The 24,871-nt window shown below is 35.7% G+C and overlaps 1 protein-coding gene across 25 annotated transcripts in view; it reads right to left on the bottom strand.

The window, feature by feature from the left end:
- The window catches only part of LOC143724081 (R3H domain-containing protein 1-like), a 65,697-nt gene that overhangs the window by 16,848 nt on the left and 23,978 nt on the right, over positions 1-24,871 (bottom strand). For 2 of the 25 annotated variants that reach the window (XM_077217152.1, XM_077217153.1), the window contains exons 4-19: positions 21,786-21,821; positions 20,481-20,573; positions 19,389-19,524; positions 19,229-19,307; positions 18,592-18,651; positions 18,118-18,258; positions 17,827-17,935; positions 17,623-17,715; positions 17,512-17,540; positions 15,991-16,044; positions 15,689-15,906; positions 10,269-10,493; positions 8,427-8,569; positions 7,967-8,044; positions 6,203-6,433; positions 5,119-5,242 (exon numbers count right to left, since the gene is read on the bottom strand). In XM_077217152.1, coding sequence (XP_077073267.1) covers positions 5,119-5,242; positions 6,203-6,433; positions 7,967-8,044; positions 8,427-8,569; positions 10,269-10,493; positions 15,689-15,906; positions 15,991-16,044; positions 17,512-17,540; positions 17,623-17,715; positions 17,827-17,935; positions 18,118-18,258; positions 18,592-18,651; positions 19,229-19,307; positions 19,389-19,524; positions 20,481-20,573; positions 21,786-21,821 — 1,849 coding nt within the window. The remainder of the gene's footprint in view (positions 1-5,118; positions 5,243-6,202; positions 6,434-7,966; positions 8,045-8,426; positions 8,570-10,268; positions 10,494-15,688; positions 15,907-15,990; positions 16,045-17,511; positions 17,541-17,622; positions 17,716-17,826; positions 17,936-18,117; positions 18,259-18,591; positions 18,652-19,228; positions 19,308-19,388; positions 19,525-20,480; positions 20,574-21,785; positions 21,822-24,871) is intronic. The other 23 variants (XM_077217156.1, XM_077217157.1, XM_077217165.1 and 20 more) reach the window with 17 other exon arrangements.

Here is a 24,871-nt window from a genome sequence, read left to right as displayed (position 1 = left end):
GATACGTGTAGTGAAAGTGGCAGAAATACCCAATTAACCATTTACACTTGCAAAAAATAATCCCTTTAAATGAACAATAAACAATTCTTTTTTTTCAAATTATTTATTTATATGTATAGCACTTTTCATACATAAAATGAAGCTCTATGTTCTTCGCAAGGTAAAACACAACCATAAAATAAAAACGTACACCAATGCGATTTCTATGGAAGCTTGTAATTGCTAGTTTATTTCACTTAATTCTGACTTTTTATCTCATAATTGTGACATATAAAGTCAGAATTGCGTGAAAAACTCACTATTTTGACTTTATATCTCTCAACTGCGTATTATTAAGTCAGAATTGTGAGATATAAACATGCAATTCAGTAAAAAAAGTCTGAATTTCAAGTTTATTTCTTGTAATTGTGAGTTTATATCTCACAGAACTCTGACTTTATAACACAATTGCGACTTTATAATCACGCAATTCTGAGATAAAAAGTCTAAATTGTGTGATAAAAAGTCATTTTTTTCATTTTGTGGAAGAAACAAGCTTCCATAGATTTCACACAATGTCAATTAATATTGATATGAACATATTCAAAAGCTTTTTGAGGCATAGTGACTAAAAGCACCACTAAAAGTGTCAAAAGAGCAGCACTAGAAGAAACTACGAACATATTTTGACCAACAACCAGGAAAAAAATGAAGGCGCCAAGTACTTTGTAAACTAAGATAAGTCCTTTGTTGAACTGGCAGTCAGTGTAAATCCATTAAAATCACTGTAATAGAAAATCGCAAACAGCGATGACATATTTCGTGGGCGGAGCCAGTCTGGTGGCAGTTCTGCAATAGCAGAAGCCACAGAATAAAATAATAAAAAAGGTCATTTTAAGTTCATATCTCACAATTCTGACTTTTATCCCCTCGCAATTCCAAGTTTATATCTCACAACTCTAGGAAAGTAAAATCACAATTGAGAGTTTTTTAAACTCGATATTCTGCCATTTTGAATTGCGACTGTATATCCCGCAAGTCAGACTTTTTTTCTCAGATTTGTGATGGAAACTTGTAATTCTAACATTTAAAGTCAAAATTGAGAGATATAAACTTGCTATTACGAGAAAAAAAGTCACTATTGTGAGATAAAAATGTTCTAGGCTTGAATGTTATTTCATGCTTTAACTATAGGGTTTATATAAAATGCTCCCTATGAACTGCATATGTGAATATTATATGTGAATCTATTGTTTACATCAAATTCATACTTTAAAATGAGGGTAAAAGTCGCAGTCTGTAGGTTTAATGCCTGTGTTTCACTTTAAAGGGCATTTTTGACGACGGTATTCTGTGAAAATGAAGGTCATCTTTTGTTTTCATTTTGATTCTGACATCCAAAGGCAGAAGAAAAAAATGTTTTCCTCTTATTTTGTGGAGTATTCCTGCCACCAAATGTACATGTGACTTCTGCTTTCCAAATGGTCTCAATATACTCTCAACTTTTTTTAGTTTATTAGCACTCCGGCTGGTGCATTTTGTATCCATTGCCATTTAAATGAGACGAGAAAAGATAAATGCATTAATTTCTTTGCATCATCCAAAGCTAAAAAAGGACAAATCCTGGCAATACTTCACTTATGTCACTTTATTTATATGAGATTTAAAACTCGGATCACAATCCAAAACGACATCCAGGTTTCTTTAAATATTGAGAATCAAAACTGGTCGATTCAAATCTCTAAATTCAGATTTGTGTCGTCACAAAGCATGTCAATTAGAGCAGAGCTAGCTAATGATAGCCTTACTATCTAAACGCTTTAAATCACTAATGATCTCACCAAACCAGCAGCATTAAATTGCCTCTCATTATCGAAGCGCACACGCTCCCCAAAAGACAATAGCTTACATAATGGCTGCCAATGTTACACCTTTAAAAGCTTCTACATGTAAGACGGTAATTTACACGAGCGGTGGCGTAAGGCGAGCAGAAACGGCCCATTATGGGGCAGGATAATTTGCATTGGTGTCAAGGTTATTGGGGGTAGCGTGTAACTCTGTGACACTATCAAACACACTCTCCCTGCGGGGAGGAGGGCGTTTTCAATTTCTGCTGGCTTTTGGCCAAAGGGACGGCAATCAATTTAGCCCAGAAGTGGGACAAAAGAAACGGACGGCCTGCGGCGAGGAGATGGTGAACGTGTGCTATTTTTAGCTCTATTCTCTCACCTCCACTTAGAAGCAGAGCATGATGGGAATATAATATTAAACACTGGGTTCTTGCTGTACGAGCAGGTACAGAAGAGGAGGAAATGTGTTTCACGCGGCGGCTATCAGACTCAGAATATCTGAAGGGTTTGATTTCTAATCATCATTTACATCACAGGATTCAGAACATATTCCTCACTTTTCTTTCTGATGCAAATGAAACATACAATTAGAAATACACATTATTCACAGGTTTGTGTTTTCATTAGAGATGAGCTGCAAACGTTGGACAATCTGTTGACTTTTAGGATTCATCTGATGTGGGTCTCATCCAATCAGAATCCGAGTCAGAAAAATCTGTTTTGAGACTTTGGTTTCACAAAGCTGTTTTTACACGGATTCATTCATTTGATACAAATCTTTAAATTTGATGCACATGCAGAAAAATCATGATAAAGCAGCTTTCATTCACTATATTATACAAACAAAGACATTACGAGAGGACCACTAAAACATTTTATCATTGATTTTCCTGAAGAAAAAAACCCCCAACAACTATAATTGCTTCACATGATCCTTAAGGAATCATTCTAATGTGCTGATTTGCTGCTTAAGAAACACTTATGCTGCTTCATATTTTTGTAGAAACTGTGATACACGACAATTCAAAAGTTTAAAGGATTTAAGATTTTAAAAAAGGAGAATTAATACTTTTATTCAGCAATGATGCATTAAATTGATCAAAAGTGACAGTTAAGACATTTATAATGTTACAATATTTCAAATAAATGCTGTTCTTTTGAACTTACGATTCAAAGAATCAACTGTTTTCAACATTGATGAAAACATTGAATAATCATCATATTATACTGATTTCTGAAGGATCATGTGACACTGGAGTAATGACGCTGAAAATTCAGCTTTGCATCACAGAAATAAATTACACTTTACAATATATTCACATACACAACAGTTATTTGAAATTTAAATAATATTTCACAGTTTTTACAGTATTTTTGATCAAATAAATGAAGAGACTTCTTTCAAAAAAAAAAAAAAGACTGGCTGTGTAGACCATTAAATTACATTAAAAATGATACAAAAAAACAACACAGACTAATGCTGTGTGACAGTCAAACCGATCACGTGACCGCGCAGATGGAAGATTCAAGGACTCAAACGCAGCTTGATCCGATGTTTGAGGAGGAGTGAGGGGCTGGAAAAGAGACCGGTTCACTGTGAGAATCGTAGGGCGTCTCAGACAGTGCCTCGGCCCCGCATTCAGCCGCTCCGACAGAACCCACCGATGACCGAAACACAGCAACAGCTCTGAGCGTCCAGTTCCTATCACTGTTCTCAACGGATCCGCTTTCAGATATTCAAAGCACGAGGGATGCTTTGTTTCAAGCAGAAAGCAATCCGATACAATCCAGTAAAACATTTGTCACCGCACGCTGAACAATACAGCAAAAATCAAACCTCTTTGTATCTGTTCAAAGGGCCAAATGCCACGAGCGCCCTGCGATCTCTTGCGACAATCATTGTGTGTGTGCAACACACAAACAACAATGTACACAGAGAGTGTGGATAAAGAACGAGCGCATCGAGAGGCTCAGTAATTAACACAAACTAAAATCAACATGCTCAAAGAGACGAGGTAGAAACTCGATGCAGTGACATGAGAGCGAGTGTTATTGTGCTGATAACAGTAAACTAAAGCTAAAGTCAGATTAGACGCTTGACAGAAACAATTGTTTTAAGATGCTTGTCTGATTTTTGCTTTAAGGCCCAACATAAGTTATTTTTTGTTCTTCACTTAGGGGCAAAAAGATGCATAAAATACCTTTTCAGCGTATCATACTGCTAACGAACATCCTGACGCCACTCACGCTGATGAGAGCGACGTTTAAATGAATATGTGCTTTCCTCTCAATAACAAAATAAACAACAAAAATGAAAGCAATGAGCCGGAGTGAACTTTTCTAGAAAAGCCGTTTCAGACTCCTGAAACGAACTTAGTTTTGCCCTGTTTTTTTTTATTGACGTCACACCAGTTTGTTCTTTGATTTTGGTCGAAGTATATCAGGGCCTTTCGTGAGCCAGTAGGAGATATTGTTTCTAGATTACCAAATATTACTTTTGCAAAACTTGTTATAATCCAGTGAGATTTTTGTATGAACCAGAAAAAAAGAGTTGAGATCCACAAAGAGATAGAATTTCACCACCATTGAGTTAATCTGCGATAACACGAAGATACAACTGAGACTAAAACCTAAATACATAGAAGAATGGTGGCAAGGTCTCAAAGATGCTTGGAGAAACGTGACCTGCAAAACTACAGTGAAATAGTTTATTTAATAAAAGGACTGTAACATATAGTGTGTTGGCTGCTAAAGCTCTTGTTCATGTGTGTGCATGTGTCTGCGTATGCATGAGTTTGCATGTGAGTGTATGCATGTACATGCTTGTGAATGTGAGTGCATGTTTGTTTATATGTATACATGTAAGTGTATGCGTTTGCATGTGAGTGCATGTGTGTGTATGCGTGTATATGAGTCCATGTGTTTGCATGCAAGTCCATGCGTGTGCATGAGTGCATGTGAGTGCATGTGTGCGTATGTGTGTGCATGAGTGCATGTGAGTGCATGTGTGCATGCATGTGTGTGTGCGTGTGCATGCATGTTTGTGTTTGTGTGTGTGTGTGTGTGTGTGTGTGCGCGTTTGCTTATGAGTGCATGTCTGTATATGTGTGCATGCGTGTGCATGTGTGTATATGAGTGCATGTGTGTGTGCGTGTGCATGCACGTGTGTGTGTGTGTGTGTGTGTGTGTGTGTGTGTGTGTGTGTGTGTGTGTGTGTGCATGTCTGTATATGTGTGCATGCGTGTGCATGTGTGTATATGAGTGCATGTGTGTGTATGCGTGTAGTTACCTGCCGGCTGCGTGGGTGCTGTGGGCATCTGACTCTGAGGGCTGCTGTATGGCATCGAGCCCACAGGCCGGTACGGCTGTCCAGATACGGTGTACTGACTGGGTGAACAGTAACATGGTGCCATCTGTGACAAGAATGACATGACGTGAACTTCAGTGACATACATGATTCACACAAAACGCCTCCAGGTGACGCGACTACAGTCACTGAATTCATGACAGCTGAAGTCTGTCATTTCTGCACCATCGATCTGGGGAGACCATCGGCCCATCCTGATACTCACTCTCACAAAGAACAGCGGCCTTAACACACACTAAATACACCATCTCTAATAACGCTTATTTGAGTCTACATGTATCCCATCATTCATCATGTTCAGGAACAAAGAAATGTGCAATGCAGAGGAAAACGAAGTAAGTTAAATGAATTAGATATTCATAGAAGTTTGTTTCCACCATGGAATACAAAAATCTAATTGTGTTTCTAATTGTGAGTTATAAACTCAAGTTTTTCCTTGAGTTTATAACTCACAATTCTGAGACAAAAAGTCGGAATTGCGAGGTATAAACTCAAGTTGTGAGACGGAAAACAATTCCGAGGAAAAAAAATCTGAATTGTGAGATGTAATTTTTTTAATTAATTTAATTAATCTGCAATTATGTGCTATGAACTATCAATTTTAAGAAAAAAGTCAGAATTGTGAGCTGAAACTCGCAATTAAAAATTTATAATTTGAAATTACGAGATATAAACTGGGAAAACAAACAAAAAGTGCTGCACATTGTACTGGTGCAGAAGTGAGTTTGAGTGTTTTTTAAACATTTGCAACTGTTTTTTTCCCCCACTTAATTAGAAGCATCACAATCAGATAGGAACTACTGAACAGACATTTAAAAGTTTATTGTAAAGTGCAATGCACTGAAACTCTAAACATGTAGAAAAAGCTCTGTACAAACTCAATGCAACAAACAAACTTTTGGTCAAATGCAAAAACCACAAGTGTTTGTATAGGGACAGAACACGTGTGTTGACATTAGTTGGCGCTGATTTATGATTTATATTCAGCTGTGATTGTGTCCCGCACCTGCTGCTGCTGCTGGATGAAGCTCTGCTGCTGGTTGATGGTGGTCGCGTGCGATGAAGGGAACGTGGGCACGTTCTGTCCTGGCGAGGGCATCATGTATCCGGCCTGATGAGGCGCAGGCGTCTGGAGAGACACGGGCGACGGGTAAACGACTGCGTGAGCGTCACGGGTGTCTCCCGAGGCCTGCCGAACCATCATCATGTGACTGAACTGGGCGCTCAGATTATCCTGCTGACAGAAGATTTTGTTTCATAAAGTATTTGCTGTTTGATTCAACTGAATCATGACACTTTACATACATGTTTATTGCAACTAAAATCACCAAATTTGCCACATTTTACTATGATTATGGTTGCTATTATTATGAGCTTAATTGCATCAATTTGATCAAAGTATTGTGTTAACATGAGGTAAAGATGAATTGCAATATTATCTAAATCTCATTATAATCGCATTATGAGGCTGCATGTAAACATTGTCATTTTTTGTTATTTTCGTGTTATTACTGAGAGGCTGCTTGAAACGAGTATGGTAGTTAGTTCAACTGTTGCTCGTTAGACGGCCGAAGCACTTCATCAGTGTGTAAGATGAGATGACATGTTCCTGCTCTTACTGTAACTATTAGGCTTTATGAATTTGCTTTTTGTGCCCCATTAGAAATTGTTAGAGATGATACGCTTTTCTATTCATAGAATATCAATTCTAGCATCTGCTCCATTAATTATTCAAAGCATCTCCCACTCTTTTAATTAGTCATTAAGGGATGTTTATTGGCTGAGGGAGGTCAAGAAAAAGAGGTTATGATGCGTGTCCGAGTGAGCCATGATGGGTTTGAAAACGTTTCTTAAATTACTGAAGCCTGCAGCTTTGTTATGTGCTATTGATGTGAAAAGCGTACGATGATGGAGTCAAGTTGTTAAGAAATGCACAAAACGGTCATGAGTGGAACTCTTCGAGAGAGAGAGAGAGAGAGAGAGAGAGAGAGAGAGAGAGAGAATATGTGAATGTGCGGTTGAATGTAAATGTGTGTGTAATGTGTGTCTGACCTCAGTGTGTATATATACTGGGGTATCAAATGTTCACACATATTATAATTTGTTATACTGTTAATTTGTAAAATAAATTTAAGTTGTACACTTTGTTATGTTATAATATTTTATTATTTTGATGTCTTAAAATATTGCCAAAGCTTGTAATACATAGAATAATTATAATGTAAAGTCATGCCAATAATGCAATTTTTTAATTTGAGAGAGAGATGGATATATATAGAGAGAGATATATAGAGAGAGATAGAGATATATATATATAAAGAGAGAGAGATATAGAGATAGAGAGAGATAGAGATAGAGATATATATATATAGAGAGAGAGATATAGAGATAGAGAGAGAGATATAGAGATATATATATATATATATATATATATATATATATATATATAGAGAGAGAGAGAGAGAGAGAGAGATAGAGATAGAGAGAGATAGAGATAGAGATATATATATAGAGAGAGAAAGATATAGAGATAGAGAGAGAGATAGAGAGAGAGATATAGAGATAGAGATATATATATATATATATATATATATATATAGAGAGAGAGAGAGAGAGAGAGAGAGAGATAGAGATATAGAGATAAAGATAGAGAGAGATAGAGATAGATATATATATATATATAGAGAGAGAGATATAGAGATAGAGAGAGAGATAGAGATATATAGAGATAGAGAGAGATAGAGAGAGAGAGATATAGAGATGTAGGTACCACAGTGAACTGCTGGTTAGGAGACACTGTAAGGATCGGTGGGTAAGACACCGTGGGCGGCTGGACAGACCAGAGAGGCTGAAGACACAGAACAGGAAGAGGAAACACACACACACACACACACACACACAGGAAGAAAATGGATTTAGTCCCAGATGTACAGGATGGAAAAAGTCACGGAATCAGGAGAGAACATGCTCATTCAGTGTTAGTTTTGATAAACTCCACGAGTGCAGATGATTTATAAAGTCAATCAAAGACACTGATAAACACAGATTCATTTTCCAAACCAAGAACATTAATGTGGCTCCTAGAAAATGTATATGCCCGTAAATAAATCCATAAATGATGCATCAGAGCAAATACGTCCCATAATCCAGCACATCTGACCTAAAGACTGCCTCTGAACACCAATCAAACCACTGGATTCATTTGTAGACGTCAGCAATACTAAACTCACCTGTGACATGACGTGATTGGTGGGCTGGTGCTGCTGGTGAGCGGCTGGAGGCGGAGCTACAGATGATTGACATCTGGAGGCCTGTGAGGTCATACTGGGGTTGTAGACTACAGCATTGCTTTCAGGGTTCAGGAAAGGCTGACCTGTGATCAGTCAAGAGGATTGTAGATTTACAGCACTGAACATCAGCAACATCTTCTAGATTTAAACATATCCAGTTTAACAAGATTCATCAGAACATAAATGGACAGAACACCACAACATTAGCCATCGTAAAATTTGTCAATACCCAGCCCTAATATTATACAGCAAATCTCATTCTTTATATTGTAGTAACATGTAAGTATATTATCGCCCAGCTCTAATCTTTAGAGCTATCATGATTTTCTGTAAAGTTGCTTTAAAACTGAGTATTGTGAATGTGCTTTAGAAATAAATTGACTTGACTTAGTGTGAACGAATGAGCCAATACTGGACATTAGCATTGAGAAAGATGAACCGCACTAGATTACGAACAACAGTGCGGTAAATGAGGTAAAGTCTGAATATAAACCTGTAAATGATGACAAATGCAGCACATAAGAAGGCATTGAGCCCCAGAACACGATCTCACATCCCAGAGGCCTCCACAGAAGTAAGAAATTTCCCATTTGCAAACTCCGTAAAGAGGTCAATAAGCAATTACACACTGGTGCCGCCTGGTGTAAATGCATTAGTGCTAGCCATATAACGTGACCTAGCGGCCACATGCATATTTTAAGGTCTCCAATGAAACAATATTTTACACGTCCGTCCGGACCCGGACACATCACAAATGGCTTCATTAGAGGAGTTTCCCAGCAGGACACACTGGATGTATTTGCTGACTGAAGTCTGAGGTTGAAAGAGACCTTTATAACACGTATTATTTTATTTTTTATTATCACTATGAAAAGGAGATTTTAGGGCCCTATTATTATCATCATGTTTTATGATTTAATCATTTTTGTTTTAAATCATAAATCCAGAAAATAAATTCTGAAAATAAAATATAAAATCATATATTATTATAAAAAAAGAAATAATAATAATCTATGAATTAGGTTGTTAAAGTTGTATTAGTTAGATTATGAATTATACTGACTAGAAATGCTTTTTGATTATTCCATTTCAATTAAACAATTAAAGAAAAAGAGAGAAAAAAAGAAAGAAAAAAATTTTTAAACTAACATTTCATAGGGCCCTAAAAATTTAACTTTTAATAAAATAATAGTTTTATGATTTAATAATTTTGTTTAAAATAATAAATCCAGAAAAAAATCAACACAATTTCTGAATTTTTTGAAAACAAAAGAAAAATCAGCTATTGTATAAAAAAAATGAATTAAATTGATTAATTTCAATTAAACCATTAAAATGAAATCCAGAAAAATTACAAAAAGGAAAGCATGGAATTTGGGAAGAGAAAAAAAGGATTTTGAGACTAAATCAAAGATATTTTTTAGGGCCCTAAAAATGTTGTTAAATTTCATAAATTCCATCATATCAATTAATTAGATGTGCTTTTTGATGACTAAAATGTACTTTGACCCTTAAAACAAGAGTCAAGAAAAATTAAAACAGAAAAATCTGAATTTTCAGAAGATTTCAGAGGGCTCTTCAATTTACAGAGCATCTATTCAAAACTTTGACCTTTCAGAAGAAAATAAAATCCTCATTACGAGCCCAAACAGTAATGTACCGTAAAATCCCACCGTCAATGTTTATGAAACGACAGTCTGAGACACACAGTTAAGATCAGGGTTAGTGGAGGATATAAATACATGCATATGGAGAGAAATCAGTTGCACAGCGTTTACAAACCTGTATGTGGGTTGACCAGGATACTTCCGGCCGGTATCCCTGCGGCTTCCAGGGGAAGCAAATAGTAGCTAGCATTAGCCGTAGACGCTGGCGGCTCATAGCAAACGCCGCTATTAGCGTTGACAGGAGGATAGCCCATCGACTGCGTTAAAGCCACGGCAGAGGGAGGCTGGGATCGAGAGAGCGAACCCGTGGACGAACCTACGCTACTACATGAGTCAGAACCTAGAGAGAGAGCAACGACAGGAGCCTTAAAGGGATAGTTCACTCAAAAATGAAAATTAGCCCATGATGGGTTACGGTTAGGATTACTCGCCCTCAAGTCATCCTAGGTGTATATGACCTTCTTCTTTCATACGATTACAATCAGAGTTATATTTAAAAATGTCCTGGCTCTTCCAAGCTTTATATTGGCAGTGAATGGCTGTTTCTGTTTTGAAGTGCATCTATCCATCATAAAAGTGCATCTATACATCATAAAAGTGCATCTATCCATCATAAAAGTGCATCTATGCTTGATAAAAGTGCATCTATACATCATAAAAGTGCATCTATCCATCATAAAAGTGCATCTATACATCATAAAAGTGCATCTATCCATCATAAAAGTGCATCTATCCATCATAAAAGTGCATCTATCCATCATAAAGTGCATCTATGCTTGATAAAAGTGCATCTATACATCATAAAAGTGCATCTATACATCATAAAAGTGCATCTATCCATCATAAAAGTGCATCTATGCTTGATAAAAGTGAATCTATCCATCATAAAGTGCATCTATCCATCATAAAAGTGCATCTATCCATCATAAAAGTGCATCTATCCATCATAAAAGTGAATCTATCCATCATAAAGTACATCTATACATCATAAAAGTGCATCTATCCGTCATAAAAGTGCATCTATCCATCATAAAGTGCATCTATCCATCATAAAGTGCATCTATCCATCATAAAAGTGCATCTATCCATCATAAAAGTGCATCTATCCATCATAAAAGTGCATCTATCCATCATAAAAGTGCATCTATCCATCATAAAAGTGCATCTATCCATCATAAAAGTGAATCTATCCATCATAAAGTACATCTATACATCATAAAAGTGCATCTATCCGTCATAAAAGTGCATCTATCCATCATAAAGTGCATCTATCCATCATAAAAGTGCATCTATCCATCATAAAGTACATCTATACATCATAAAAGTGCATCTATCCGTCATAAAAGTGCATCTATCCATCATAAAGTGCATCTATCCATCATAAAAGTGCATCTATCCATCATAAAAGTGCATCTATCCATCATAAAAGTGCATCTATCCATCATAAAAGTGCTCCACGCAGGATTAATAAAGGCCTTCTGAAGTGAAGCGATGAATTTGTCTTAGAAAAATATCCATATTTCATTTAATAAGACAAATTCATCGCTTCACTTCAGAAGGCCTTTATTAATCCTGCGTGGAGCACTTTTATGATGGATAGATGCACTTTTATGATGGATAGATGCACTTTTATGATGCATAGATGCACTTTTATGATGGATAGATGCACTTTTATGATGGATAGATGCACTTTTATGATGCATAGATGCACTTTTATGATGGATAGATGCACTTTTATGATGGATAGATGCACTTTTATGATGGATAGATGCACTTTTATGGACTTCAAAACAGAAACCAATCACTGCCATTATAAAGCTTAGAAGAGCCAGGACATTTTAATATAACTCTGATTGTATTCGTCTAAAAGAAGAATGTCATACACACCTATGACTTGAGGGTGAGTGAATCATGGGCTAATTTTCATTTTTGGGTGAACTGTCTCTTTAACATGGCAGTGGTGAGAGCGATCGCTCATGAATTCACTGGGGATCGTGGAACACATTGGCAAAGGAAGCGCTGCTGCTATTAAAACACTCCAGAATATGGAAGTATAGAAAGCAAGGTCAGACGAATTTCAACAAGATGCTCAATTCAATTTCATTTCTAATTACCTCAGGGACCGAAGCAATGGAAGAAGAAAATAATTGTATTAGCCTGAGAATGACATATTAATTAATTTCTGATTAATGTCTCGGCTCATTTAGCAATTTACTTGTTTCTTGTCTCTTTTCTCAAATATTGGATGTTTTTTTTTTTCTATTTGAAATGAAAAGCACTTAACGTGTTCATGTCTCAAATATCGTACAGGCAGAGGACGGTAATTTACATGAGAGCTACCGATCAACAGTTTGGTTGCGTTTCTGGAAGAAGTCTTTTCTGCTCATCAAGGCTGAATTTATGCTATTAAAAATAAAAATAAAATAAAATTTTTAAAAAATATTATTATAATTTAAAATAACTGTTTTCTATGTGAATATATAGTAAAGTGTAATTTATTCCTGTGTTCAAAGCTGAATTTTCAGCATCATTACTCCAGTCTTCAGAGTCACATGATCCTTCAGAAATCACTATAATATGATGATTTGATGCTCAAGAAACAATTATGATTATTATCAATGTTGAAAAAAGTTGACCTGCTTCAGATTTTTGTCGAAATCATGATGCTTTTTTCAGGATTCTTTCATGAATAGAAAGAAAGAACAGCATTTATGTGAAATAGAATCTTTTGTAACATCATAACTGTCACTTTTGATCAATTTAATGCATCCTTGATGAGAAAAAATAAATGTTAACATTAGTTAAAATGAACTAAGAGTGCAAAATACTTCTAAAGCATTTATTAATCTTAGTTAATTTCAACATTTACTAATACATTATTAAAATTGTATTATTTCATGGACCTGAGCTGACATGAACTAACAATTAGCTGACATTAACAAAGATGAATAAATACTGTAACAAAGGTATTGCTATAATTAAGGGTCTTACTAATGCTTTCTGTACACCTGAAGACTTTGAAAAGATTTAGAAAAGACTTTATAAAATTATCAGCTCACATCTAAAGACTTGGGTTCACAGTTTTTAGTCTCAGACTAAAGACTTGCGATAATATCAAACATGTTTGATATGAAAGACTAGAGAAAGACTGGCATAAATCGGGTCCCCGACTGCAGATTATCACCTCACATTTAACGATCGAGATGACGGGAGTGCGCCGAGACTCCAGTAAGATTCCTAAAGACTGCCGGTCTTTAGTCTGGGACTGTGGAAATCCTTTGGTGTACGCCCGGCATAAGTCAATGAAAATAAAACGTACTGATCTCGAACTTTTTAAGGGTATAGTATTAAAGATCACCAATGAATTCAGAGGATTGTTAATAAAAGTGAATTTCAAAGCATGCAGTGAGATACAGAAAGCATGCGGTTACGAGCAAGAATAAAGACTGAGAAGAAAAGAGCATGAAATCATCAGAGAAAGTGTGTCTCAACAATCTCAGGGCTCAGTGCTAAGGTTGGGTCAGTGGTTCAAATTTTTACTTGCCCTGCTAAAATTTTCAATGGCCTCATGACAAAAAAATTATAAAGAAATAAAATCAAAATAGTTTCCCATTTCAATACCACAGCAGAAACTACAAGTCTAACTAATATAAAATCTCAAACCTCGTTAAAGACAAGTAAACAGTCAGTAATAAAATAAGAACAAATAACCAAGTTACAAGCAATGGCACAAATACATAAAATAGAACAAAAAAACAAATGAAATTAACAGTGCTTAGTATAAATTAAATATAGATGAATCTTTATTAAAGCTAAGAAAATTATTCAGTCAGGAGCAGTGAGAGATTTTTTTCTTTGTCTTTTGTTGTTTAACATTATTGACAAAGACAGTATCAGGAATATTAGGCTGTTGTCACTTTAAGACATAATGCAGGGATCAAATATACTGATACACAAGTGATATATCAGTATATATATATATATATATATATATATATATATATATATATATATATATATATATATATATATAAAACGTTCACTTAAGATATACCTGGCTGTTTACTAGGACACTCGTCAAGATGGACATTTTGACAATTTTGTGTGGATTTGTCAGTTTAAGTGCACGCACTGTCTGAGACACGGCTTTCAAATGTGCTTTCATAGCAAGCGAGTACCGAATTGAGTTCTCTTTAGGGTCCTTTTCTGCTTAAATGTTTAAAGGGATAGTTCACCCAAAAAAGAAAATTCTGTCATTAGTTAATGTCGTTACAAACCCGTTAGACATTCGTTCATCTTCGGAACACAAATTAAGATATTTTTGATATTTATATGAAATCTGAGAGCTTTCTGACCCCCCCATAGACAGCAATGTCATTAATACCTTTCTGGGCCTTGAAAGTTGTAAAGACGTCGTTAAAATAGTCCACGTCACTACAGTGGTTTAACCTTAATGTTATGAAGCGACAAGAATACGTTTTGTGCGCAAAAAACCTAAAATAATTACTTAATGCAACAATTTCTTCTCTTCTGTGTCAGATCTGGCGTAGTAAATGCAGCGCAGTGCTTCCTGGTTCTATGCCAGAATGCAAGCTAAATAGTGGTTGAACCACTGTAGTCACATGGTCTATTTCAATAATGTCTTTACTACCTTTCTGGGCCTTGAAAGTGGTAATTAAATTGCTGTCTATGGCTGGTTCAGAAACCTCTCAGATTTCATTAAAAATATTCTTCATTTGTGTTCCGAAGATAAACGAAGCTTTGGAACGACATGAGGGAGAGTAATTACTGACAGAATTTTCATTTTTAGCTGAACTAAATCTTTAAATTAGCAAGGCTTAAAAAACTGAGGCAAATGTAAAACTTTCATGACAATATTGCACTGGCCCGATCGGGACACTAACGGTTCTGTCAACTGTCCTGAGCGTCTTTCACGCTGGCCATTGGGCCGTCCTTATTATCGAGGCCTGAATCGACAAATAAAACTAATAATCTTCTGTTGTCTTGTATTCATTAGTTCAATGAGCTCATTGTTTCTGCCTTAAATTACGTTGTTTAATTAATAATCTTTTAGCTAACTTTGATTTGCATATGTACATTTCTGAAATGCATAACGGTAACACTTTACAATAAGGTTCATTAGTTAACATAAACTAACAATGAGCAATACATTTGTTGCAGTATTTATTCATCTTAGTTAATGTTACTTATTAAAAATGAAGCTGGTCATTGTTTGTTCACAGTGCATTAACTAATGCTAACAAATACAACCTTTGATTTCAATAAAGTATTAGTAAATGTTGAAATTAATATTAACTAAGATTAATGAATGCTGTAAAAGTATTGTTCTTTATTAGTACATGTTTACTAAGGTAGTTAACTAATGAACCTTATTGTAAAGTGTATAACTTAGACAGGTACCTCTGATGTAATGTGGACTCATGCATTTTCTATAAAGCTGCTTTGAAACGATGTGTATTGTGAAAAGCGCTATACAAATAAATGTGAATTGAATGGTCTTGTGGTGTCCCTCACCTGTCTTTGAGAGCCGGCCCACACTCTTACTGCTGCTGGAGCTGTCTCCGCGGGTCAGAACCGGGATGCCACTGAAGCTGCTGGCTTTGGTCATGGCAGGCTTCAGGTTGCGGTTTGAGCTGTCCGAATCCGTGCTGCTCCATGGACGCGGCTCTGAAAACCGGGCCTCGTTCTCCGAGCTGCTCTGGCGGCTGTTTGCCGACCGATCGTCTTTCAGCCTGCGTAAGAACATCAGACAGCTTTACAGAAAACTAACAGCTTCACTTGCAGGTCACAAGAATATGATGAACGGCAGTCATTACCTGAAGATCTGCCGTCTCTGCTGTATGTTGTTACACATCTCGTCCTCCTGAATCCTGGAAAACATGTTGCTTATTACTTGACGTTCAACATGATTTATTATGGCAGTACGGGCAACTTAAAGGGTTAGTTCACCCAAAAATGAAAATTAAGTCATTAATTACTCACCCCCATGCTGTACCAACCCCGTAAGACCTTCGTTCATCTTCGGAACACAAATGAAGATATTTTTGATTAAATCTGAGAGGTGGATCACTGCTACATAGGCTGCCTAAGGGAATCAAACTTGATGGCCCAGAAAGTCATTAAAGAACATGTTTAAATATTAAGAAATTTCCACGACGCATGCGCGAGAACTGAACAAGAAGTAGTAGAATAAGAACGTCCTCTTCTCAGTTCCCCGCGCATGCGTCGTGGAAATCTCTTTAACTCTCGTCTGAAGGCCCCCAAGGAAGTAATGGAATAGTCGTTATTTATGTTTTTTTTCGCACAAAAAGTAGTCTCGTCGCTTGATAAACTTAATAGTTGAGCCACTGTAGGCACATGGAATATTTAAACATGTTCTTTAATGACTTTCTGGGCCATCAAGTTTCATTCCCTTAGGCAGCCTATGTAGCAGTGATCCACCTCTCAGATTTCATCAAAAATATCTTCATTTGTGTTCCGAAGATGAACGAAGGTCTTACGGGGTTGGTACAGCATGGGGGTGTATAATTAATGACTTAATTTTCATTTTTGGGTGAACTAACCCTTTAAGCTTAAGTCAGCTTTATTTCTATAGCGCTTTATACAATACAGATTGTTTTAAAGCAGCTTTATAGTTATAAACAGGAAAATCAATGATGCAAACGTTATCAAATATGAGAAATTCAGCTATTCTAGCAGCTCTACAAAAAACAAATGTCGTTGCTCAGTTTAATTTAGTTTAATGTGTATTTAATTCAATAATGTCAGTGTTGCAAAGTTCAACAGTTACGAAATTAATTCAGCTGTAAAGCAGCTCTACAGATAACAATAGTCAATTCAGTTCAAGTTTTGTTCTCATCTGGGAGAGTGGTTAATTTGATCATATTACTGAATATTAAGTTGATAGTCAAATCAAATACTGTCTCGCACCCATTTACTCCCATAATGCAAACATAATATTTCTAATGTAAGCATAATTTTTCTGAGTGATGCATGATATTTAATAAGAACAAAAACTGTAGGGCGGGACTTGATTTTCTTTATGTTGTCTATTCCTCTTAATCTAGTCGTCTAATATGCCATTGTACATCACAAATGTTGTACAAATTGCTTTTGTACAAAATGTCATTTTGAATAAAAGCAAAACTAAATGCATAAATGTAAATATTTAGTCATCATTTGACATTTATGCATTAGGCAGAAGCTTTAATCCAAAGTGACTATATTACATATCAGTTCATGCATTTCCTGGGAATCAAACCCATGATCTTGGCGTTGCTAGCGTCATGCTCTACATGCGTTTCCCTTAAACTCTGTGTCTTTCGTCTTACACTCACCTTTGATCCAGCGGGAAGGTGTCTAAACCCTGCAAAAGAGATTCAAGGCTGTTAAAATTGCATTTCAAAGACCCATAAGCACATGATGATGTAGCCGTTAATGCATATTACATCAGCGAAGATCCTTTCTCGCACTTTCTGATATTCCTCCTCACGCTCCTCGATTGACTTGCTTCTCCGGTCCTCTTTTAGTTTCATACGCATCTGAAACACAAAACGCTCTTTGAACTTTCCCTGCAGTATATGAAGTATTACAGTTAATATGCGAACTAATAGCCTGTTTGATGTTGGCTTTATTAGCAGTTCTCCACCTACCATGTTGTCGTCTTTGTCTACGCTGGAGTTGTCCCGTTTTAAGATGTAGCGCTTCTGGAAATCATCCGTCTTGTCGTCTTTGATGTGTTCGGAAAACTTTTGATCTGGTCTACACGCGTCGGGGGAACAGAGAGAGAAATACAAATGAGACACTTTCCAGGAGAAGCGCTGTGTTTACGGCCGCTTTATTCCGTCACATTGACAATCCTATCTCAAATCCCTCATAATTACGTTTCTCCTCTAAAACTAATTTCAAAAGGATCAAATGCAAAAGACGCCGCAGTCACTCACATTCGTGTATTGCTGGTTTTGTTGATGATGACACATTTCCCGGTTTGGTCAACGTTGTGGTCTAAGCCGAAGTAAGCGGAGACTCGGTGCAGGAGCATTCGGTGATAGGAGGTCATGGGCGGAAACTTTCTCCTCTGACACCTGGAACATACAGAAACCACATCAATAACTCAACATTTTAACAATTCATTAAATTGTATGCATTCAATTGATTAGACTTCTGATTATTACAATTTAGTTAAACAATTAAAAAAGCATCCAAATATATTAAAATGGAAAAGAGTTTGTGAAAAAATTTAAATGGATTTCACAGGGCCCTTCACAGTTAACCCTTGTTAACTGTTTCTATATTGTATACATTTCATTATTTTAATTTATTCTACATGCTTTTTGATTACTTGCATCAGATTTAACAATTAAAATGGAATCCGGAAAAAAATAAAACAGATTTCATAGCTGCAATGAAGAACTTACTCATTATTACTGATGAAGTCAAGGATATCCTGTTCCAGCTTCAGTAGCATCATTCGGTCCCTGTCAATAAACGTCAACCTTTAGCCATTTAATACATAATGATTCAAAACAGGTATAAATATAACCAGCACTTTCCACAACAGGGTAAAAAAAATAACTAAAACAAAAGTCATCCTTCAGGATATGTTGAATGACCACCTATGGAGGCCAAATTAAGTATTAAGGCCATTGCACACTGCAAACCTCACGTTATGTCAATCACGCTTGCACACTGTCAACGAAACTTTTGTTCATCATAAAAAAAAAACGGATCGGGTTCGATTTTCTGCGTTTTTCGCATCACTCGACTCAGTGTGCAATGGCCTTTAAGCATCAAATTTAACAATTAATCCGTAATAACTGTTCCAAAGTCAAAGTTAAAATCTAAAATTTAAATTAAAAACATGTTGCCTATAACTTGTGATGTCCCTTGTTGTCTGTAGTTGTTCTGTTTTGTTTTATTTTTATTAATTATTTTTGGTTTTAGAACATTGTACATCACATTGGTAGACTGTGGTTGTTTTTAATTGGTCTTTATAAATAAATTGAGATTGGCACTGGTTGTGGACGGTGTGCTCAGAGGTCAGAGGTGTCTAACCTGGGGTTGTTCCTCAGTGTGTTCGCCAAGAACTCGTGCAGGTCGATGCCGGTGGAATCCGTGTAATCCTGGCTGGAATCTTCAACGAGAGATGAAGTTAAATTTTTAACATGTTAACATTTTCTATGTCTTTAAAATCTAATCACACAACACAACGCACCTCTGGACAGCATCTTGCGTGGCATTTTCTCAAGCTTGTTGGCACTTTTGTCTTTATCATCATCATCATCATCGTTTGCCGTGAGAGGCGAATCTTCTTTATCAAACGTCTGGGAGAATATAATATGATCTCTATCCTGTGGGGTGAAGATAAACACAACGCTAATGGAGCAGAACAATAAGCACATTTTCCACAACACTACACCAATTTCTCAATGAAAATATAGACTTGTGTTTATGTCATCACAGTTCTTGCAAACTACCTCAATCATATTTTTAATAAAGCCACTCATAATGCAACTGTGATAAAAGGAATAGATGAATAGCATTAATTAAGTGGTCTGTTATTAATATTGCCGTTAATGACAGTCAAACAGCATTACTAAAAGAAAAAGAGAAAATGTCATTATTTTAATTAGTATATTTTGTTGTATGAATATCTGAATATGCAATATATCAAAAGAAAGAACATGGCGTCTGGTTTTAAACAAAATAAAACCATTTTATTCTAGCTTCATGCATTCCTTATTTATCATCACTTGAATGTGGGTAAGTTTCATAAAAAAGCAACATTTTGAGCAAAAAGCTGAGAAAATCGAGTGTTTGTCAAATACTACGTCCGGGTGAATTCAGAATGATTATCAAGAGTAGATCGAGTCCATCAAGATCCCTAAATCTTCACAGTCCTAGATCGACATTTCATTCAGTAATATTTGGCAGTTTCACATGGTAATATTCACAGTTTAACATAGTAATATTCACATGCTGTTTAATGTTAATGATCGCGTTATTTTACATATGCATTTGCTAACATATGATATCGCTTGTTTCTGCTGCTTCTTCGCCGTTCAGAAGTTGCGTAATAGCGCCCCCCTATATAATATTTTAACATAAATAAATAAGATGTTAGTATCATGTAGCTGAATTATTACTAGTATGACTGAAACATGGTAAAATTATTTCCTGTAATATGCATCAACTGATTCATGTCATCTGAAATCACTTCTTTGTCACATGAGTCATTAAAACATGATGCGTGTGTGTTGAGCAGCACGTCATGAGCTGGATTGCATTGACCGTTGATGATGTTTACCTGGTGGTCTTGAGGCAGTTGTGTGGTAATTGTGGAAGGAGAGGGTTCTTCACAAATGGCCAGGCTCCGAACTAACTTTAACTTTGCATTAGACTGGAGAAGAGTACGGGTGAAGGTTACACAGAGAGTCATTGACTTTCACAAGCAAAAGTGCATGAACGCATCGCAAAACTGACCACTGGAAACAGGGAGCAAATACACTACCAGTCAAAAGTTTTGGATCTGTAAGATTTTTAATGCTTTTAAAAGCTTTTTTTTAATTCTCTTCTGCTCACCAAGGCTGCATTTATTTGATTACAAATACAAAAAGAACAGTAATATTGTTAAATATTATGACAATTTAAATGAACAGTTTTCTATTTCAATATATTTTAAAATATAATTTATTCCTGTGATCGAAGCTGAATTTTCAGCATCATTACTCCAGTCTTCAGTGTCTAATATGCGGATGTGATGCTCAAAAATCATTCGTTATTATTATCAGTTGAAAACAGTTGCGTACATTTTTTTTTTTAAAGATTCTTTGATGAAAAGAAAGTTGAGGAATAAACTTATTTCTTTTATTTCTTTCCCCCAAAAAATAAATAGATAAATTCTTACTGACCTCAAACTTTTGAACGGCAGTGTTTAATGTTATAAAAGCTATAAATTTCATATAAATGCTGTTCTTTTGAACTTTCTATTCATCAAAGAATCCTGAAATAAAAATATAAATAAATGTTTTCAACATTGATAATAATCAGAAATGTTTCATGAGCATCAAATCATCAGAATGATTTCTGAAGGATCATGTGACACTGAAGACCGGAGTAATGATGCTGAAAAATCAGCTTTGATCACAGGAATAAATTACACTTTACTATATATTCACATAGAAAACAGCGGAATTAAATTGTAATAATATTTCACAATGTTACTTATTTTGTTGTATTTTTAATCAAATAAATGCAGTCTTGGTGAGCAGAAGAGATTATTTTAGAAACATAAAAAAAAAACATACCGATCAAAAACTTTATTTTAAAAATCCCATGCAAACATAAACATGGGTCACTGATAATGAAATTGGCCTCATCAAACTGAATGCAAATGTGTGATCAAACGTGTGATCCTCAGGAAACACTGATGAGAATCATGCAGAGAACTGAACTAAATCATGACGGCGGTACATGGCGACGTCTCCGAACTATTCAAAACACACAAGCCGCCCGTTACAGTGAACAAACACACAGTGACCGACAGCAAACACTGAACCGTCTTACGGATGGAAGCAGCAAACACACGTGCTCATGCCTCAGGACACGGTACCTTGGGTCTTTTAGTGCCTTGTCCGGGTATTTGCCGCTGTATGGTGGGCAATGAGACAAAACGAAGCATGTGAATCTCACCGAGATTAATGTTTCTAAATCATAAACTACAAAAAGCTCAGCTCTGCATGAGATGCTACAGAGAAATGGACATAAGGCCACATTCATCTGAACCACTTATAGAGAGCCTAAGCCCCTCCTCTTCCGGCTCATGGGACCTTATTTCGGAAAAAATATGCATGGTAGTCAATGGCGAGAGACGACTTATCTTTTTATTCCGTCTGAACTGTGCCCTGAATTACACATATGATGTTTGTCAATTTAAAAGATAATTATGAAAGTCAAGAAAGCCACAGTTTGTCATAAAACAGAAGAGTAACATTTAGTTTTATGTGAAAATCGCTCTATGAACTACATCTCTCGTCTCGCACTATGTACGTCACCAAGCTCGTGTGTGTGCAGTCTGGTACAAAACACACAGGCATGACGGCGTAACGTTACGATTATAACGTTAGACTATAGAAAACATGACAGACGTTAGCTTCAGTAAAGTTAGCTTCATTCATTGATAGAAAAGGTATGACGTCACATGCGCGCCTTTTGGGTTTGTAGTCTTTGTAATTACGTATTTTCACAGTCTTATACCTCAACAGTTTTACATCAAACTGCAACCTTCTTGACTTTAAAATCTCTCGCCATTGACTACCATACCATATTTTTCCGAAATAAGGTCACATGGTCCACCGGAAGGGGAGGGACTTAGGCGCTCTATAAGAATTTTTGTTGTTTTCTGTATCATGTGCAGGTGAACAGATGCATCATTTCCTAGTGATTAAACATCAAATGAGTGAACCAGCAACTGCTTCTCCTTTCTTCATGGATTGGGTTTCATTTAGGGAAAAATAAAATACACTTTGTTTCTGAGATCGACCACAGGAATATTATTTCTCTGGAACACTGGCGTAAAATAAATATATATTCAACACTAAACCAGTCCTGGGAGTTATGAAAACCTTTCATTCAAATATATTGGACACGATTAGATTAATAAAAGGCAGGAGTGTCAATCAAAAGACATCATTAGATTTACAGCTGCCATCTTCCCTCATTGGACACGAGGAAAAAAAGAGTGTCACGCTCTTGAAATGTCCTTTTTAGGATACCTTTGAGGTTTCTGCTAATATAATATAATGGAAATATGATCCCTCAGGATGAAAACCCATTACAGAATCACTCTGGACACACTGGAAAAAAAATTATATTAAAAAATTATATATAATAAAATAAATATATAAAGTTATATGGTAACACTTAGATTAGGGAACACATATTGAGTATTAAGTAGTTGCTTATTAGCACGCATATTACTAGGATATTGGCTGTTTATTAGTACTTATAAAGCCATATTAATGTCTTATTCTGCATGACCATATTCAACATCCCTTCACCTACTCATAACCACTACAACAACAACCTTACTATCAATAAGCAGTAATTAGGAGTTTATTGAGGGAAATTTATAAAATTATTACATTAAAAAAATTACATTTACATTTATTATATTTTAAAAAACAAATTAATTATATTAAATATATAATATTTACATTTAAATTAAAGTGATTGTGTTCCCTAATTTAAAGTGTTACCAATTATATATAAAATGATTATATACATATATATATATATATATATATATAAATTAAAAGTAATTTAAATATAAATATTATATATATACACACACTGTATATACAGTATATATATATAAAACAACCACATTCAAAACATTTAAATTATATATACACATTTCATATTAAGTATATATAATTTACATTTAAATATTATATATATATATATATATATATATATATATATATATATATATATATATATATATATATATATATATATATATATATATATATATATATATAAAAATCCAGTACATCATTTGTTCACATGTCTTTTGTCTTGGTTGTTCTCTCAGCCTCCACACACAGAAGTGTCCGATCGTTAATAAGCACAGGGTGTCTTTACTGAATAGTGACGGATGGTTATTCTGCTTTAATTGGCTATTGAACATCATGTATTCCCTAAGAGGCTGAATTTGGCATAAGGCCACACAGAGCCTCAATGACAACTGATGCTGGAAGAATCTGTGTAACGCGGCCGTCTGCGCTCTCTGTAAAACACACAGGTAGAGTTGCATTGTGTGCAGGAGCTGCCAAGATCTGCAAGAGAAGAGCCAGATGGCAATAAAGACCCTCGCTGAGTCCCTTCGGGCAACATGCGGGACGTTCACGGCTGTTGACTCGGTCATCCGCTTTCTTTTCACTAGCGCTTTTCAAAGATGGCAAAGGGAATCAAACGGAAAGAAAGAGGAAAGTGTCACCGTATCAGTGAGAAACTCATATAAAGATGCAGTGCTGTAACCTTCAGCATCTGAGAGTTTGTCCATGTCTGCCGCTTCTCATAACACAATTACCGGGCGATTGATCGCGCGGCTCCTGAGGGCTTCTGTGGCTAAACAGAACAATCGCTTCGGTCGTTTGTTTTGCTGACCCTTGCTCTCCATACAAACAAAGGGACAATCCGTTTATTCAGCACAACACTAACTATAATGATCAATATGTGCGAAGAACAATGTACTGTGCCGGTCATCACAGCAAACGGCCTGTAGGGGGTTAGCTATCCATTAAAAAACTATCAATAATTGCACATCTAAATGATTTTTTTCCCATAAATACTTAATTTTATTTAAATCTAATGACTGCAGAGCATTACATAACCTGTTGCGTGCAAAATAATCATAATAATATTGTATTATTATTATTAGTCTTCATCTCATTTGAGTGTTCGCAAACACTTTTTGACTCGGAGAAAACTTTGGTAACACTTTACAATAAGGTTCATTAGTTCATGTATTAACTAACATGAACAATTCATTTCTTATTGTATTTGTTAATCTATGTTAACGTTAGTTATAAAAATACAGCTGTTCATTGTTTGTGCATTAACTAATGTTAACAAGATTTTAATTAAGTATTAGCAAATGTTGAAATTAACATTAAGTCAAGTCACTTTTATTTA

This window comes from Siphateles boraxobius, unplaced genomic scaffold (genome assembly GCF_051911475.1).
Source record: "Siphateles boraxobius isolate OS27281-9 unplaced genomic scaffold, OSU_SipBor_1 7, whole genome shotgun sequence".
Classification (NCBI taxonomy): Eukaryota; Metazoa; Chordata; class Actinopteri; order Cypriniformes; family Leuciscidae; genus Siphateles; species Siphateles boraxobius.
Note: the sequence above shows the minus strand (reverse complement) of the source record. Positions and strands in the feature narration are given on the sequence as shown.